Raw genomic sequence first — 16,077 nt, 5'->3', positions numbered from 1 at the left:
GGCCAGGGGGCGGGAAAGGAACCTGGCTGTATTGAGCCACATGGCAATTTTTCCACACATTGACACAATGCCTGCATTGGAGTGGCTTGTGCCCTTATTCTTTAACGCGGGTCTCTGTACACTGACACTCATCCTGTTTCTTTTGTTTGGCTCAAAACGGGCAGTTTGTGGGGAAGGGGGCAGTGATGGTGGTGAAGACCAGTTAGTGAGTCAAAGACATTCTGGCCACATGTTGTCCCTCCTTTACTTGACTTTTCACGGGTGGGAAGGAAGGTGACATTTTAAAAACTGAAAGCAAGCAAAAGAGTGGATATTAGTTGTTGTAGATAAACAGTGGATAAACAGCAACAACACAAATCCTTTGAAAGTGTTAAAAACCATTTAATGGAAGATTTAACAAATAATACTTAGCCAGGGAACAGATGCAGGAGGGAGGAAGACTAGAAGGCTTTTTTGGTCCAATCTACCGGGAAGTATTTCATACGTGAGCCCCACTGAGAAAAATGCAGGCCTCTAGCCCAGTTCCCATTCATTTCAATGAGACATGCATTGGAAAATTTCCTGGTGGACTGTAGCTCACATCAATGAATGCAGGAGAGGTATGTAAAGCACCAAAATGTCTTTGGGGGCTAGCTCAGCAGTGACCAGACCAGTCCCAATGACACCAGTGATTAACAGTGGGCGTTTCTTTCACTCCCTTATACACTCCTTGCTTCCCACAATCCTTCCTTCTTACCACTCTAGTCTCCTGCCCCCACCCTAAATTCCCAAGTCTGTTTGAAAGAGAGAGAAAGAAAAGAAAGAAAACGGTGTGCTGGTATATGCACTGCCTAATTTCCAAAAGTAATTCCAATTGCCGAATTGCATTGCAGAATTGGAAGCATCCGAGTACGGATTTAAGACACACACCCCTCCGCTGCCACTTTAGTTTCATAACATTGGGACACGGCTACAATTTAACAAGTTTTTTAAAAAAGAGACTGGATTTCTCATCCCATGTGGCCCAAAGGGAATCCTTATAATAATACTTGGTATTTCTGTAGCATTTTTGCTGTATTGGAAGTCAAAGGTGGCTCCTGTTTCCTGGCAATGAAGGAGTGTACCAGTTTCTGGACGTAGACGTAACTGACCAGTGTTCCTCTTCTCTAATTATCGTCCACAGTGGAATTAAATCCTGGAATGAAGAAATAATTGCAATGTTCAGTATAGTTCAGATGCTGTTCTGTGGAGCTGCAAACTTGAACTTGCCTGGAAATCTGGTCTGTCAAAAACGGGGAACCTTGGACCCTCATCCCCACTCCACTACGAAGCTCACTGTGGTCACTCACACTCTCCCTTTCTCTCTCTCAGGCTAACCTACCTTACAGACTTGTGGTGAGGATGAAGTAGGAAGGGGAGAACCATGTATGCTGCCCTGAACTCCTTGGAGGAAAGGTGGGATTACAAAAATGTGCTAGGTCCCCAGAGGTATGAGAACAACTATGATTACTGAGTGGCAGAAGGAAATGAATGTGCTTAGAGGCCATTTTATTTAGTAAAGGATTCTGATCAAGCTCTTTGGGTTTGCAAAATGATCCTCCCTCTCTCTCTCTCTGTCTCACTGAGGTTTTGCACATCCTGGCACCAATGCTCTCTCTAAGCTGTGGAGTCTTTTGAGCAAAAATTCTACTTTGTGAGTTACTGGCATTAAAGTTGTGAGTGAGCGACTTGGCTACTGCATAAATTAGTTTGATCTGTAGCCGTCCTTCCTGAGCTAAGACAAAAAATGTGTGAGCCAGAGGCGTAAAAGCTGCGAGCTAGCTCACACTAACTCAGCTTAGAGGGGACCCTGCCTGGCACTATGACTCTTGAGATAATGCCGTTTTTGGTAGCCAGCAGCTAGTATAACCCACTGGAATTTGTATCATCCGTGTGGGTGACAGGGCTAAAGGAATTGTTTGGCAGATTTGAATTCTGGCCCAAGAGGGGAGAAACAGAAGCAACAGTTGATTGGAAAGCAGCAGAGCTGAGGGAACTCCAGGGTTGTGTTGTTTAGGGGGAAGGCTGGCCGTTATTGACTTCCCAGTTCATTACCAAAATGTCCCATATATATGTCCCTGCTGCTCTGAGGTTGATTCACCAGACCCGAGATCCTCCCATTCATGATTTGGAGGAAGGACCAAGAATGGGTCCTGCACGCTCTTCTTTCTCTCCCCCTCCCACCCCCAATGTACTCAGATTCTCTTTCTTGGCAAACAGCAGTTTGCTATTTCAGGCCATCTCTGTCTTGCAAAAAACCACAGTTTGTGTTTTAACATCAAACCATCAAGAAAGAGGAAGTAAGAAAGGGAATTCAAGCTTGAGCGGGGAGGGAAGGAAAGGAAGTGCACAAGGAAAGTTCAGGCACAAGACCGAGCCTTATGAACCGAACCCAATTGACCTGATAAAGCAGCCCTTGGAACTTCCTACCACTTGGAGGAAGTTATGACAGGATGATTTCATGTGTTCCAGGGCTGAGCCAAAGCAGGAGATGAGATCTGCTTCTAGTGAGAGAGGCTGATGGGGATCAGACAAAGCCCCGAGCAACGCAGGTTAAATTGACGCCTTCCTTGGCAGGTGGAAGGGAGGCAATGTAAGAAAACAACATTCTCACTTGGAAGGAAAGGGGGAGGCTTATAAGCTTGGCTGGTCATCCGTCCGTCCTCAGGATCCGGAGCAGCATCGCATGGACCTCCTCGTCCATGAAACCCTGAATAGGAAAAATACATTCCCACGAGTACGGTCAAAAAATTCCATCCCCAAACAATGCTCTGCGGCCTTTAAGAACACCATGGCAGGGAGAATAATGGCTAACCGATGCTCACAGCAGAGTCGGGGCTCTATGTTGTATCACTGAGACTGCGCAATTGAAGGCCCCTACATATTTTTTTTAAAAAAAACCTCCCCATATGTGGAAAACTTGTGTCACACTGTAAAGATATGGCCCAGTCTTTTACCTGAAGCTAGATTTCTTCACACAGGGATCATTATTATTTAAGAGTTCATTGATCTTATGATTATTATTAAAAATTTATCAATCTTATAGAAACACTCAGATAACAGTAGAGGAGGACCAAATAACCCCCTTTCCCTCCCCAAAAGAAGAATAAGCTAGAAGGCTGCAAGAAGCAGCAGCCAGATATAGCAACAGACAAGACAGAAGAAGAGGCTGAATATAGAAGAAGGAATAGAAGGAAAAGGAAAATGGGGCACAAGAGAGAGAGAGAGAGACATAACTGCTTGAAAAGACAGAAAATCTTGCTGTATATACAGCATCCTCCAACTACAACCTGAAGTGCTATTACTGAGGAAAAATACTTTGCCATGTGATCTACTGTTTGTATAACCCAGCAGTTGTCCTGGCTATGTGGGTACAGACAGCTATCCCTGCAGGCCTTTGCCTAGGTATCTCCTTCTTCTAGCAACTTGAACTAACACAATTTATTCTTACCTGGGCTGCGTTGAGCAGGTGGGTTCTGTAAATTGACACAATCTCTTGATGGTTCTTCTGGATGACCTGGAAGAGTTAAAAAATACCCATGAAAGCGAGCCAAGAACTGACTTTCTACACCACCTAAAGTGAACCTCACGTCTCTCTACATTTCACAAAGTCCTTTGTGTTTGTTGATGGATGATGTGAGGACTTTGTACCCAACATGCAATGGGAGTTTTGTGCCTCCCCAGGTGCATGACAACCCCTTTTCTGCTTGTGTTTGTGGCTGCTTCTACACTGGGGTGGTGGTTTCCGTGACGGACATGTTGGTGATGTGATTGTGGGTGAAACTGCTATTCCAACAGACCTTTCAGATGGCTCGGAACAATCCATTTTCTTCCTTTTGCACCAGATGTATGTTGTAACCAGTGTTCCCTCTAAGCTGAGTTAGTGTGAGCTAGCTCACCATTTTTCAGCCTCCAGCTCACACATTTTTGTCTCCGCTCAGGAAGGAGGGCTCCAGAGCAAACTAATTTATGCAGTAGCCAAATCACTCGCTCACAGTTTTTATGCCAGTAGCTCACAAAGTAGAATTTTTGCTCACAAGCCTCCACAGTTTAGTGGGAACATTGGTTGTAACCCCTTCCCCCATTCACTGCTGTGATGTCACATGATTATTACTCTCCACCCACCTTAAAAAAAAAGGTGTGCATGCCCAGCACGGTATAGGAACAGCTTTATTCCACTGCCTTTTGATCTTCTGTCTGCTGGAAAGTCTGCCCCCTCAATCAGACTACTTTTTCTATTTTGCCACTGGAACTCTGTTGTTCCCTTCCCCTTCAACAAATCACTGTGTGGGAGAGGAAAAGGTTCCAACACCCAATTAACTTCTCCCTCTTCTAGTAGCTGGGCTTCTAGCAAGAGACCCCCATTTGTCACATGAAAGAAGTCTTGCACTTACACAGTTCAGGAATATAGATTCAGGTGGGTATCCATGTTGGTCTGAAGCAGCAGAGCAAAGTTAGAGTCCCGACCAACAAAGTTTAATTCTGGGTATAAGCTTTCTTATACATGCGCACTTTTTCAGATACAGTGAAACAAGACATTCCTCAACTATTACATATAGGTAGAGAGAGGGGTTAGTTGCCAGGAAGGGCTAGTTAGAGAAGATGCATAAGTAACAGGGCGATTACAGCTGCGAATGGATTAAAGTGGTTGGTAAGATCTGTGAACAGTGTTCCCACTAAGCTGAGTTAGTGTGAGCTAGTTCACAGTCTTTTAGCCTCCAGCTCATACATTTTTGTCTTCGCTCAGGAAGGATGGCTCCAGAGCAAACCAATTTATGCAGCAGCCAAATAGTTGACTCATAACTTTAATGCCAGTAGCTCACAAACTAGAATTTTTGCTCACAATTCTCCACAGCTTAGAGGGAGCATTATCTGTGAATAGCAGTAAATTAGCATACAAATAACAAAAGTTAACACTATTCACAGATCTTACCAACCGCCTTAATCCAGTCTCAGCTATAATCGCCCAGTTACTTGTGCATCTTGACTCTAACTAGCCCTTCCTAGCAACTAACCCCATCCCTCTACCTATATGTAATGGTTGAGGACATCTTGTTTCACTGTATCTGAAGGAGTGTGCATGCACACAAAAGCTTATACCCAGAATTAAACTTTGTTGGTCTTAAAGGTGTCACTGGACTCAAACGTAGTTTACAAGTATTACTGCTTTTTTAAACGATTCTCGAAGAGGCATGTGAGGGATGCAATCCTGAAAGCGGTTGCTGGAATACCCCTGAAAGTGGGGGGAAATACCATCAGAACGCTAAAGGATATTCCATTTGAAGTAAGACAACGGAGAAAGAAATACAAACAGCTTGTGATTTTTCTTCAGACAAACTCAATTGGATATAAATGGCTATTTCCAGAATGTGTCACTTTCAAGATCAAGGATAAAAAAGAAAAGATTTACACTGTTTTGAAAGCTCAAGAATTCCTAAGGGTTCAGCTGGGAAGACCAGAGGATGGGAAAAAAGAAGCGGAGAGCAAGTCTACTGGCGAGCTGGACTCGGGCTCTTCTGGAGAGGACTCTCTGACAGAGAAAGGGGCAGCTGCTCCAAAAAGTCCTTATAAGCTGCGGAAGAGACGAGGAAAGGAGAAGTGAAGGCTGAAGGACTCTGAATTGTGCCTTTGAGAACTCTGAAATGGGATGATTGGGGGTACTGTTCCTAGACAGTTAAATTTAAGAGTTAAAGAGGAAGAAAGTAATATAAATGTTTGACTCAGTTTATAATAATCTAAATGAAATGAAGATTTGTTGTAACTAAGCTAGTGAGGATCTCCTCTCTTGGGTTTTCAGTTAGTAGTGGGTTCTTTTGCTTTATCCTATATATGTAGACCCCCTTCCCTTTTTTCTGTAGTAGTTTTGTAGTTTGATTAAAAAAAATAAAAAATCCCCTCCGGGGGCTCAAAAAAGAAAAGAAAAGAAAAGATATGGAATTAACAAAAACCTCCATCCCCTTCATCTGCATTTCCAAGTGGAATAATATCGCTGGTCAGTGGAAGAAATCCATAATGTGAAGTGCTGCGCAGTGGTGGGGTTGGAAGGGTTGCCAGCTCTGGATAGGGAAATACCAGGAGATTTTGGGGGTGGAGCATGGAAAGGAAGGGGTTTGGGGAAGGGAGAGACCCCAGCAGAGTATAATGCCACACCGTCCACCCTCAAAGCACCTATTTTCTTCAGGGGAACTGATCTGGGTCATCTGAAGATCAACTGTAATAGCAGAAGATATCCAGGTGCCACCTGTAGGTTGGCAAGCCTAGGGGTTGAGGAACCTTCCAATGCCAAAGCAGAGTTCAAAATTAGGAGGAAAATAATAAACGGGCTCTTGGAGAGGGGAAATCTTTGCAGAAAGGGAACCTCAAAATGACAAGGATTGAAGTTGAAACTGCTACACCGTTGTGACTTCTCTGGATCTATGACCATTGTGACTGAAGTTCTGAGAGAAGTTTTTAATTAAAGTTTTATTATTGCCAGCAGCTGCAGGGCAGCTCACAAACAAAATGCAGAAGACTGAGGGAAGCAGAGGGGGTGTTTCCTTTCTTTAAAGCATAAGGCATATGTTCCCTTTAATACACAAGAAAAAGATTGTTTGCTGGCCTCCTGCCCGCAGCCCAGGAAACACAGTTTTTAAACAGGTTTTAAATAAAGTGTGTGTGTGGGGGGGGGGGGTTATATGTGTGGAAAGAACAGGCTGTTTGTGATCCAAGCATGACAGCGGGACAACGTCACATCAAAACGGGAGATGGGGGGGGACGGACACACATGAATCAGGTGAACAAAATGGGAGAAATATCCTTACTGCAAAAGCAGGACATGGTACAAAATAAGTTGATTCAGCCGTTCCCTTTGAGCTGTTTTTGTGTCTTCAGAATGTGCAACGGAGGTGCTACCAGCAAAGATTATGCATAGCCATATAAGTACCACATTTTTGTGATAGAGCCAATAGTGACCCAACAGGCCAGTCTGGAGATGCAGAAATGGCTGGGGGAGGGAGGTGGATACTGAAGCCGCTTCTCCCCCTGCACCACCGTCACAAGCAGAAAAGGGCCAGCATGTCTCTGAGAGGCACACAGTTCTCACTGGATGCCTGATGCAAACTCATCCAGTGCAAACATAAGGACTTTATAATGTGCAGTGAGACCCAAATGCACTAAATTAAAAATATAAGAATGCATGTATACAACACCATGGAGTACATGTGTCTTTCTAGTCGACATGGCATGGTGGTTTATGACTACGTGCTGTAAGCCAGAATTGGTCCCCAATTCAGCGCTTAGTTCAGCCAGAAAGTCACTAGATGATGTGTGTTGAGCTGCGGTGGCTCAAGTGGTTAAGACGCTGAACTGCAGGCTGTGAAAAGTCGGTAGTTCAGCAGTTCGAGACCCGGGTGCCACATGACGGAGTGAGCTCCTGTCTCTAGTTCCAGCTCCTGCCAACCTAGCAGTTCGAAAGCAAGAAATTGCAAGTAGATAAATAGGTACCACCGGTGGGAAGGTAACAGTGTTCCGTGCGCCTTGGTGTTTAGTCATGTCGGCCACATGACCACGGAAATGTCTTCGGACAGCGCTGGCTCTTCAGCTTTGAAACGGAGATGAGCACCGCAACCCTAGAGTCGGATTCGACTGGCTTTCGAGCAAGGGAACTTTTACCTTTACCTGGCCACTTGTGGCCTTGGGACGCTCCATCCATAATATCTTACATGGTAATTTGTTGTGATTATAGTTGGAAATAGTGGTCTGGAGGGAAGCAATTCTGGGGAGCACCAGTAGAGAATCAAAACCAGGGCTTTTTTTCCTTTTCTTTTTTTAGAAAGAGTGGTGCCAGAACTCTCAAGAGGGGAAAGGATGTTTTCAATCTGTATACTGAAATATCGTGAACTTTTAAACATTCTAAAAATAATTTTGTCAAAGAGGTGCTGGAATTCCATTCCAGCACATTTCTCTAGGAAAAAAGCTCTGATCAAAACCAAGAACTGATTTTGTAAATATCGTTCCATGCTAAGTAAAGCTTGTATGTTCAGTCTACTGTTGCAGACAGTAAATGTTATAGCTCATGAGATTAATGTTTTTTATGTATCAGCTGCTGGTGGCTCATGGGCACATCTGGCCCTCTAAGGTTAGATAGATAGTTGTTCTAACTGTGTGCATCCAGTGTAGTTAAAATGATTTACAATATTTCCATTATACAATCAATTATGATCCCATAAAATCAATAAAACTAAAAAGGAAAAATACATATACAATTTTCAAATAGTAAAGCTCTACATGTAAAACTGACATAGTTTAATAGACTACAACAACATAACTACTTCCTCAATGAAGCATGGATAGATTTTGTTATTGAGCAAAATTTAGCTACCTTCTCTGTAATCTGATGGTATTTATCTGCTAGGAGGACAATAAGATTTTTCTGTTCTTCCTGGAAATGTTCACAGAATAGGAAGAAGCAGCTCATTGCGAAGATCTTTATAAAGAGGACAGTATAGAACAACGTGCCTTAAAATTTCAACTTCTTGACTACCACAGGGGCAATTCCATTCATAATATGGGGCTTTTTAAAATATCTCCCATTTAACATCTCAGAAGAGAGAACATGAAATCATGCCTGAGATTTTGGAGCTATAAGATTCCCCAAATAGTTTGCATGTACAAATTGCTTACGCTATAACAGTATCTCCTAGCAACACTCAGATGCTGTTGTAGCTCTATATCGTGAATTCTTTGGCTGATCACAGATGAGGTTGTTGTATATCTAAGGCTACCACCCAGAGGCCAGGGAGAAGCATGAAGGAAGTGGTGGTGGACACTGACAGTCCACTTTGGAAGGATGGAGGGGCTGTGGCCCTGGCTTCCACCCTCCCTTCAAAGTTGGCCTCCAATGAAATTAGTTGCTATCCAAGGTACGTATGTGATGAAATTTGGGGGCACTTAGGAAAAATATAACAACAGTGATAATACATTTCCCATGGATGCACATGGTAAGATGCCCCTGTGGGAAGCAGGATCATGTGATATGCATAGGCAGTGAAAGGGACATGCGTATGTTCATTGCATAAGACTGGGTATGCATGAAATACACAGAAGCTATAGCCATCTGAAATGTCCAAAGCGTGACCATGGGGTGAACAGTTGTGTCCTAGTTTCCAGCATAGTACACAGGATATCTCAGGGTAAAATTAGACATAACAGATCTTTGTTAGTTTTTAAAGACAAATTGCAGCTATGCAGGCTGCAGTTTGAATGGGGGCCAGTTAGGTAGTGTAGAAGGAGATCAACCCTTCTTTCCTGGTCCAGTTTCACTAACTGACACTGAGGCACCTATGTTATTATTAATCTTTAAAAGGTTAAAATAGCAGTGTCTGTCTTTTGCCCCTCTTTTTTTATAAAGGTATAACTGTGGAGAGCCTGATTTCAGTTTGTGAAACTGTGCAGAGGTGAAAGAGTTAAATCCTGTCCCTATCCCTGCATGGTCCTTATCTAAATTGAGGTTCAGGGGCATTCTAATTAAGTGTTTAAAAGACACTATCATGATCTGGTCACGAATCTCCCAGCATCTTGTCTGTTTTGTCTGGAAGTTTAAAGTTTCATATAAAGGATTTTTTAAAAGGTTCTAGCTCTCATTGGTGCATAGAAATATCTCTCCTTATATATAATTGCATTTTCATGTGAGACTTCTCCAGAAGATTCCACACACACCCAAATCAGTTGGCTCCCTGGTGTGTCACTCACAGGGTGTCTGTCTCCACTGGCTGCGTTCCTGCCTCCATTGCCGTCGTCCCACCCACAGAAGTGCCATCCAGCATCTTGGCCTCAGTCTGCTCGGAGCCGACAGATGGGCCGGATGCTCCAGCGGGCAGGGGGTCATCAGGCTGAGCCTGATCCTGCCGCCACAGCCACGGTTGTCCTCGCCCGAGCCTGACTACAGGTAGCCGGCCAGGCTGCGACCAGACGACAGATGGGCTGGATGCTCCAACAGGCAGGGGGGTCATCAGGCCGAGCCCGATCCTGCCACCGCTGCGGTCATCCAAGCCCGAGCCCAACTACAGGTAGATAGATGGCTGGGGTGCGAGCGGCCAGGGGGCGGTGCACCACCGAGCTGGAGGGCGGTGGAGGCGGGCTGGAGGCCATTGGATGTGCCCGGGCAGGAAGCCAGTCACAGTGTGTTCCATCTTGACCCTGGGGCCTGGGGAGGGGGGAGGACATGGGGGAACGGAGCTGCCTGTGTCGCGTCTTTCTAGGGCTCATTGTATTCCTTCTACAATGGGCTTTGCTCTTAGTTTATAATACTGCCAAGAAATTCTACAGATTCGATATGCTAATGTGACTGAGTTCAACAATGGAACTGAGTTTCCAGTAGGCTGTGTAGGATACCTGAAATATTCCTGGAAAATTCAACTTTTTGTTTGAAAGATTTCCTTTAAATGATTCTAGCCCTTATTGGCAGACATAGAGAAGTAGAACACTGAAGACTGGGTAGGCTAATGAATTGAATCTGAATTGTATTACTAGCACATTTGTTTTGATCAGTCAACAAATTTTGCTGCCTTGATTTGATTATGGGAGCAACCCCAGCAGATCTACTCAAAAGTAAGCCCCATTTTATTCAATAGGGTTTACGCCAAGAAGAGTGTTCTTATTGCAACCTATAAATAGGTTAGCTTCTTCCAGGGTCTTCTAAGCTGCACTTTATTAAGTTCTAGGAGCAGCTCATTTCATAAGCTGACTGGCAAAGATACTCACCTCAATTTGCAGGTGGAGACGGGCACGTTCACTGCGCAGGTTGAGGACTTCACTCGAAAGTTTCTCTGTTTCTTTTAGCAGCTTCTTGATCTGCAGGGAAATGACAGAACAGAACAGTGCTTGGGGGGGGGGTCAACAGTGGGAGGGCTTCTAATGTCCTGGCCCCACTGGTGGACCTCCTGATGGCACTGGTATTTCTGGCCACTGTGGGATACAGAGTGTTGGACTGGATGGGCCTTTGGCCTGATCCAACATTGGCATCTCTTATGTTCTTATGTTCTTACATCATTGAAGATTCTCCTCCACCAGGGACTCATTGAGTGAATTGTTCTTTCTCAGACTCAGTTCCCCTGACTATAAAATGGAAATATTACAGTGCAATCCTAAACAGAGTTGTACTCTTCTAAGCCCATTGACTTCAATGGTCTTAAGGGGGTGTGACTCTAATCTTAACAACTTGGGGACCCCCATTTTGATTCAGAAGTTCTCATGTATCTCCAGCTCCTCACCATGTGCCCAGCATCCCCCCCCAAACAGAAAGCCACATACATCCCATAGAGATCCCCATATTATAGTGTTCTCAAAACAATATGGAGAGAACCACACCAGATACACTTTAAAAGCAAATTTAAGTAAAATGACTGTATTTTTTGTACATGACCTAGAAGGTCAGGTCTCAGAGGATAGCTGATTCTTTAGGGCCACTACTCAAAATTTCTACTCAGTCTCACCTTGATTGGAAGAGACTTTGCATCAGAGACAAAGAAAGTTCCTTATGGGTTACGAACTTCTATATACAGGCTAGCTGAACAAGGGTTGGAAAAGGCCTGGAAATACTTTTTGAGTTGCTCCCAGAAACAGAATAAGACCTGTGTCACACAAAACCTGAACTTCCATAAGAATGTAAGTACAGCCTGCTGGATCTGACCAGTGGTCCATCTAGTCCAGCATTCTGTTTCATACAGTGACCAACCAGTTCCAATATTCAGTTGAAAACTACTTTTGCCTATTATTTTCTGTAGATACATAGTGGTGTCCCCTCTGTCTCTAAGGTGAAATCCTTTGCATTGGCAAATAGAATAAAAAACAGTTTAGTTTTATCCCAGAACTAACTATGATTACCATGTTAGGTCTGTACCTCTGCCAATTAGAGTTCCTAGGGCAGAGCTACTGAACAACACGAACTAACCAGCACATTTTCTGGCTAGTACCGTACTTTGAGGTGATCTGGAAGCCAGGTTTGCTAGGGTAGAGCTACTGAATAACACCAACTAATCAGCACATTTTCTGGCTAGTACTTTGAGGTGATCTGGAAGCCAGGTTACAAAGGGTGGTGGCAGCAGTTCTTTGAGCTTCTGCCCTTTGAAGGTGGGGGGGATCCAATTCCATCTGCTTCCCTTGAGCTGGAGAGTCTTTACACCCTTTCCTAGAAACTGAAGGGTCTCACATTTCACATTAGCTGGATGGGCATGAGAGGGGCTGATGGATTCCCTAGAGTACCCTATAGACCCTTAGTTGTACCCCTGATCCCAGTTGTAAAAATACTGACCTAGCTTACAGGGCCATTAGTGAGGATGGTTTGCACATGTAGCAGCCTAGTTTAAAAATGTGCCACTATGCGAATACAAAGTCCCACAGATGAGTTATTTTTCCTCAGTCAATGTCACATTTTAATCAGTCCTCAGCCCATGCAATTGAGCTTCATATCTCGGTCGGGGGCCTTTTAAGACATGCTGCAAAGCTAGACATGACTGACAGGAAGAACGCCCCCCCCCCCGCACACACAGACCAATATCTCCTTCAGCAACTGCTCATACTTATATGGGGTAGCCCCCTTTGACCTTTAAGGAATCAGTGGTTCCTACCCTTCCTTCTCTGTCCTGGCAGGTCTTGGTCAGCTCCTCCACCTTCCTGTTCAACTTGTCCACCGAAATCTCCAGCCGCTGTGACTTCCCTCTCAGTTCGTCCACCTCCTCCTCGTGCTCTGCTGCCTCAGCTAGCAGCTCCTTGTTCTTCTGCCGCTCAAAAGTGAGGGCTTCCTTGTGCTGGGTGGATTCCCCACTCGCTTTCTCATACTTCTCCTGAAGGGCAGACAGCTGCTCTCCCAAGGCTTGGGCTCTGAGGGACAGCATGCCACGGACCTTCTCGTGCTTCCGGAGGGCTTCCTCCTCCTCGTGGCGCAGCTCAGCCATCTTGATAGTGAGTTGGTCTATCAGCTGCTTCATTGTGGCCCCCTCTTCGCCTCTCCCGAGTAGAGAGGCCTGGGCTGCTTCATACAGCTCCTTCAGCTCCTGCAGGCCTTTCTCTAGCTCGTTCATCCGCTGTCTGACTTTCCAATTATCAGCGATGGCGTCTGAGGCCTCAGCGTACATTTCTCGCCAAGCCTTTTCCTCCGCTGCGAAGGGGCTGAGGCCGTTATGGTCGGCAAAGTGTGTTCGGTCAGCCTCAAAGGCGTGGTTCTCTTCTTCCATCTCAGATACCAGCTGTAAGGCTTCGTTCTGCTTCTTCACAACGTTGTCAAGCTTCCAGTGTAGCTCCCTCAAGATGCTGTTGCCAAGGTTTTCGTTCCCAGTGTTGCTGACCTCTTTGGTCATCTGTTTCAGGAAGCTGTCTCTCACAACCACCATCTCCTTCCTCTGGGTATCCAGTTTCATCTGCAGCCTCTTTGATTCTTCTTTCTCATCTAAGAGCTGTTGGGACAAGGAGTCAACGGTCTGCTTCAGCTCCTCTACCACCAAGCTCCCTGTAGCTTCTTGCTGAGGTGGTTCCTCTTTAGGATGGAACAATCTGTGAAGCTCTTCTTGTAGCTTCTCCCTCTCCCTGCTTAACTGGGTCAGCTCCTTCACAAGGCTGCCATTATTCTGTTTGAGATCCCACACCTCTTTCTCCAGGTCAGAGCTCCTCCGACTTGAACGGGACTTGTTGTCCCCCCTGTCGGTCTTCACCCTGAGTTTGACCTGCCCAGGAATTTCTTCATGCAACTGGTTCTTCCCTGTCTCAACCTTTTCCAGCTCTTTTTCCTGATGGTCCATGCCATTAACCATGACTCCTGACTGAGAGGCCAGAACAGCTTCCCGAAGAGGTCTGACTTTCTCCAGAAGGCGGGAGTTGACCTGCTCCAACTTGGCTAGGGCATTCTCTAGGCCTGTGACTACCTTCTTCCAAACAGCCACACTTCTCCTCACTGTCCCTGTTGGCACCGCTTGGAACTGGAGATTGATTCTGATAGCTTCGTCGGCTTCCTTTTTTAAGGCCTCATTCTCAGTCATGATAATGGAGTTTTCCTTCAGCACTCTGGAGTACTCCTCCTCCATCTCGGTGAAAAACTGGGATACTTTATCCCTGGGGAAGCCTGTGTCCTGTTTTCCCACTGTCTCAGTCTCCCCCAGATTCTTTGCCAGCAGACCACGCAACTGCTGGTTTTCAACATCCAGGTCGGTCACGCGAGCCTCCAGTGCCTTCAGCGTCCCACTCTGCGACTTCTTCTTGGTTTCATAGACACTGATCACTGCTCTCATGTTCTCCATGTGGCCTTCCATCTCTTGCACCCTCTGTGCAGCACTTGCCTTCTCCTCAAGGGCCGCAGCTACTTCGGCTTGAAGACGCCACAGTTCCATCTGCTGCTGTTTCTTCTCTTCCTCCTCCTCTTCACCGGGCCACCGTACTCCCTCGTCTTTGACCACCATACTCTTAGGCCCTTCTTCCACCGTCTGGGTCTCAACGTGCTGTTTCTCCAGCTCTTCATGTTGGTTCTTCCTCCTCTTGAGTTCCTGTACTTGCTCAGCCAAAAGGCTGAGGTAATAGTCTTCTTCTGAAAGGTCACAGCTGTACCTCTTGCTCAGCTCCTCCCAGTCCCGGCTGTTGTTGCTCCCTTCAGGAAGGACTTGGTTAATCTCTTGCACCTGGTCCCACACCCTTTCCTTTATTGATTTACACCCTTCTGAGAGGCCAACACACTCTTTTGTCTTCTGAGCCAACTGCAGCTCCAGTTGGATGACCTTCATCTTCTCCTCTCGATAGCGACTCCTCCATTCTTTCAGCTCCGCATTCTCTTCCTCATCTTCGTCATCGCTCTCCTCTCCTCTCTCGCTCTGGAGGGTCAGGCTACTTACATCGGTGTCTTTGCCACTCTCAGAGAAAACCTAAAACCACAGTTAAAACATTTAAAAACTCTGAATTCATTTAAGAACATAAGAAAAGCCCTGCTGTATCACACCAGTGGTCCATCTAGTCCAGCATCCTGTCTCAAATACTGGCCAACCAGTTCCTCTGAAGGGCCGACAACAGGGCACAGAGGCCGAGGCCTTCCCCTGATGTTGCCTCCTGGTTCTGGTTCCCCTCAGTCACCATGGCTGGTAGCCACTGATACACGTATATTACACTTGAAAGATGGGTGGACTTCTCCCCTACTCAACATGTGATTCATTATTAACCCAGGAAAAATGGACCAAATCACCCAGAGATCTTCTGAAGGATGCTATTGATGTACATGCCAATTATTTTTAGCCAGTGATTTGTATTTTTAACATAATGGGGAAATCAATTACATAGGACAATCAATTAAAGTCAGTTAAAGAAAACAAATATTTTTGCATGCCAATAATGCCAACAGGCACCTGCTGGGGCTTAGAAGGCTCCAGGGCCAGGCTGTTGCCATCTGGGTCAGGCTGTTGCCATCTGCTGTGCCAACAGGGATTGTGCCCCCTTTCCACTGTTCCCAATGTGCCTGCTATTTATTTAATGTTTTTTAAATTCTCCAGGAGCCTGCCCAAGGTGGCATACAAAAAATAAATAATGCAAAAAAATATATTAAAAGCTATTAAAATCCAGCATTAAAAAACCCGAGCCCAGCATAAAAGCACAGGCGATAAAAACAGACCACTGAAAGCTTAAAATAACAGTTTCCAGACTAAAATGGTATCAAAGGATCCTTAATTAAAAGCATGGATGAATAGAAGCAGTTTGGCATGGTGCCTTAAAGGGGGCGATGTCAGCACCGGGCAAGCCTCAAGAGGAAGGGCATTCCAGAAGTGAGGTGGAAAAGGCCTATCTCTGGTAGCAGCCCACCTCACCTCTGAAAGTGGGGGCACAGAGCGCAGGGCCTGAAAGGCAGATCTTAATTGGCAGGATGGACAGTAGAGGAGGAAGCAGTCCTTCAAGCACCCTGGCCCCATGCTATTTGGGGCTTTAAAGATAAGAGTCAGCACTCTGAATTGGCCCTGGAAACTAATGGGCAGCCACTGCAAATCTTTCTGCAGTAGGGTTGCCAAGTTGATCTTCACCGGGAGCAAGGGGCTCCCGGCCGGCGTCTGGTGTGTG

At 45.5% G+C, this 16,077-nt stretch overlaps 1 protein-coding gene across 3 annotated transcripts in view; it reads right to left on the bottom strand.

The window, feature by feature from the left end:
* Window positions 1–373: 373 nt before the first annotated feature.
* ANKRD35 (ankyrin repeat domain 35) overlaps window positions 374–16,077 on the bottom strand; it is a 74,865-nt gene continuing 59,161 nt past the window's right edge. For 2 of the 3 annotated variants that reach the window (XM_015410849.1, XM_015410851.1), the window contains 4 exons: window positions 12,624–14,900; window positions 10,759–10,848; window positions 3,470–3,535; window positions 374–1,174 (listed from right to left, as the gene is read on the bottom strand). In XM_015410849.1, coding sequence (XP_015266335.1) covers window positions 1,064–1,174; window positions 3,470–3,535; window positions 10,759–10,848; window positions 12,624–14,900 — 2,544 coding nt within the window. In that variant the 3' untranslated portion in view covers window positions 374–1,063. Of the gene's footprint in view, window positions 1,175–2,632; window positions 2,729–3,469; window positions 3,536–10,758; window positions 10,849–12,623; window positions 14,901–16,077 lie in introns of all 3 variants that reach the window. The other variant, XM_015410850.1, reaches the window with a different exon arrangement.

This window comes from Gekko japonicus, unplaced genomic scaffold (assembly GCF_001447785.1).
Source record: "Gekko japonicus isolate JY-2015 unplaced genomic scaffold, Gekko_japonicus_V1.1 scaffold42, whole genome shotgun sequence".
In the NCBI taxonomy this organism is placed as follows: Eukaryota; Metazoa; Chordata; class Lepidosauria; order Squamata; family Gekkonidae; genus Gekko; species Gekko japonicus.
The sequence above is the reverse complement of the archived record's forward strand: the minus strand, read 5'-3'. Positions and strand labels throughout refer to the sequence as shown.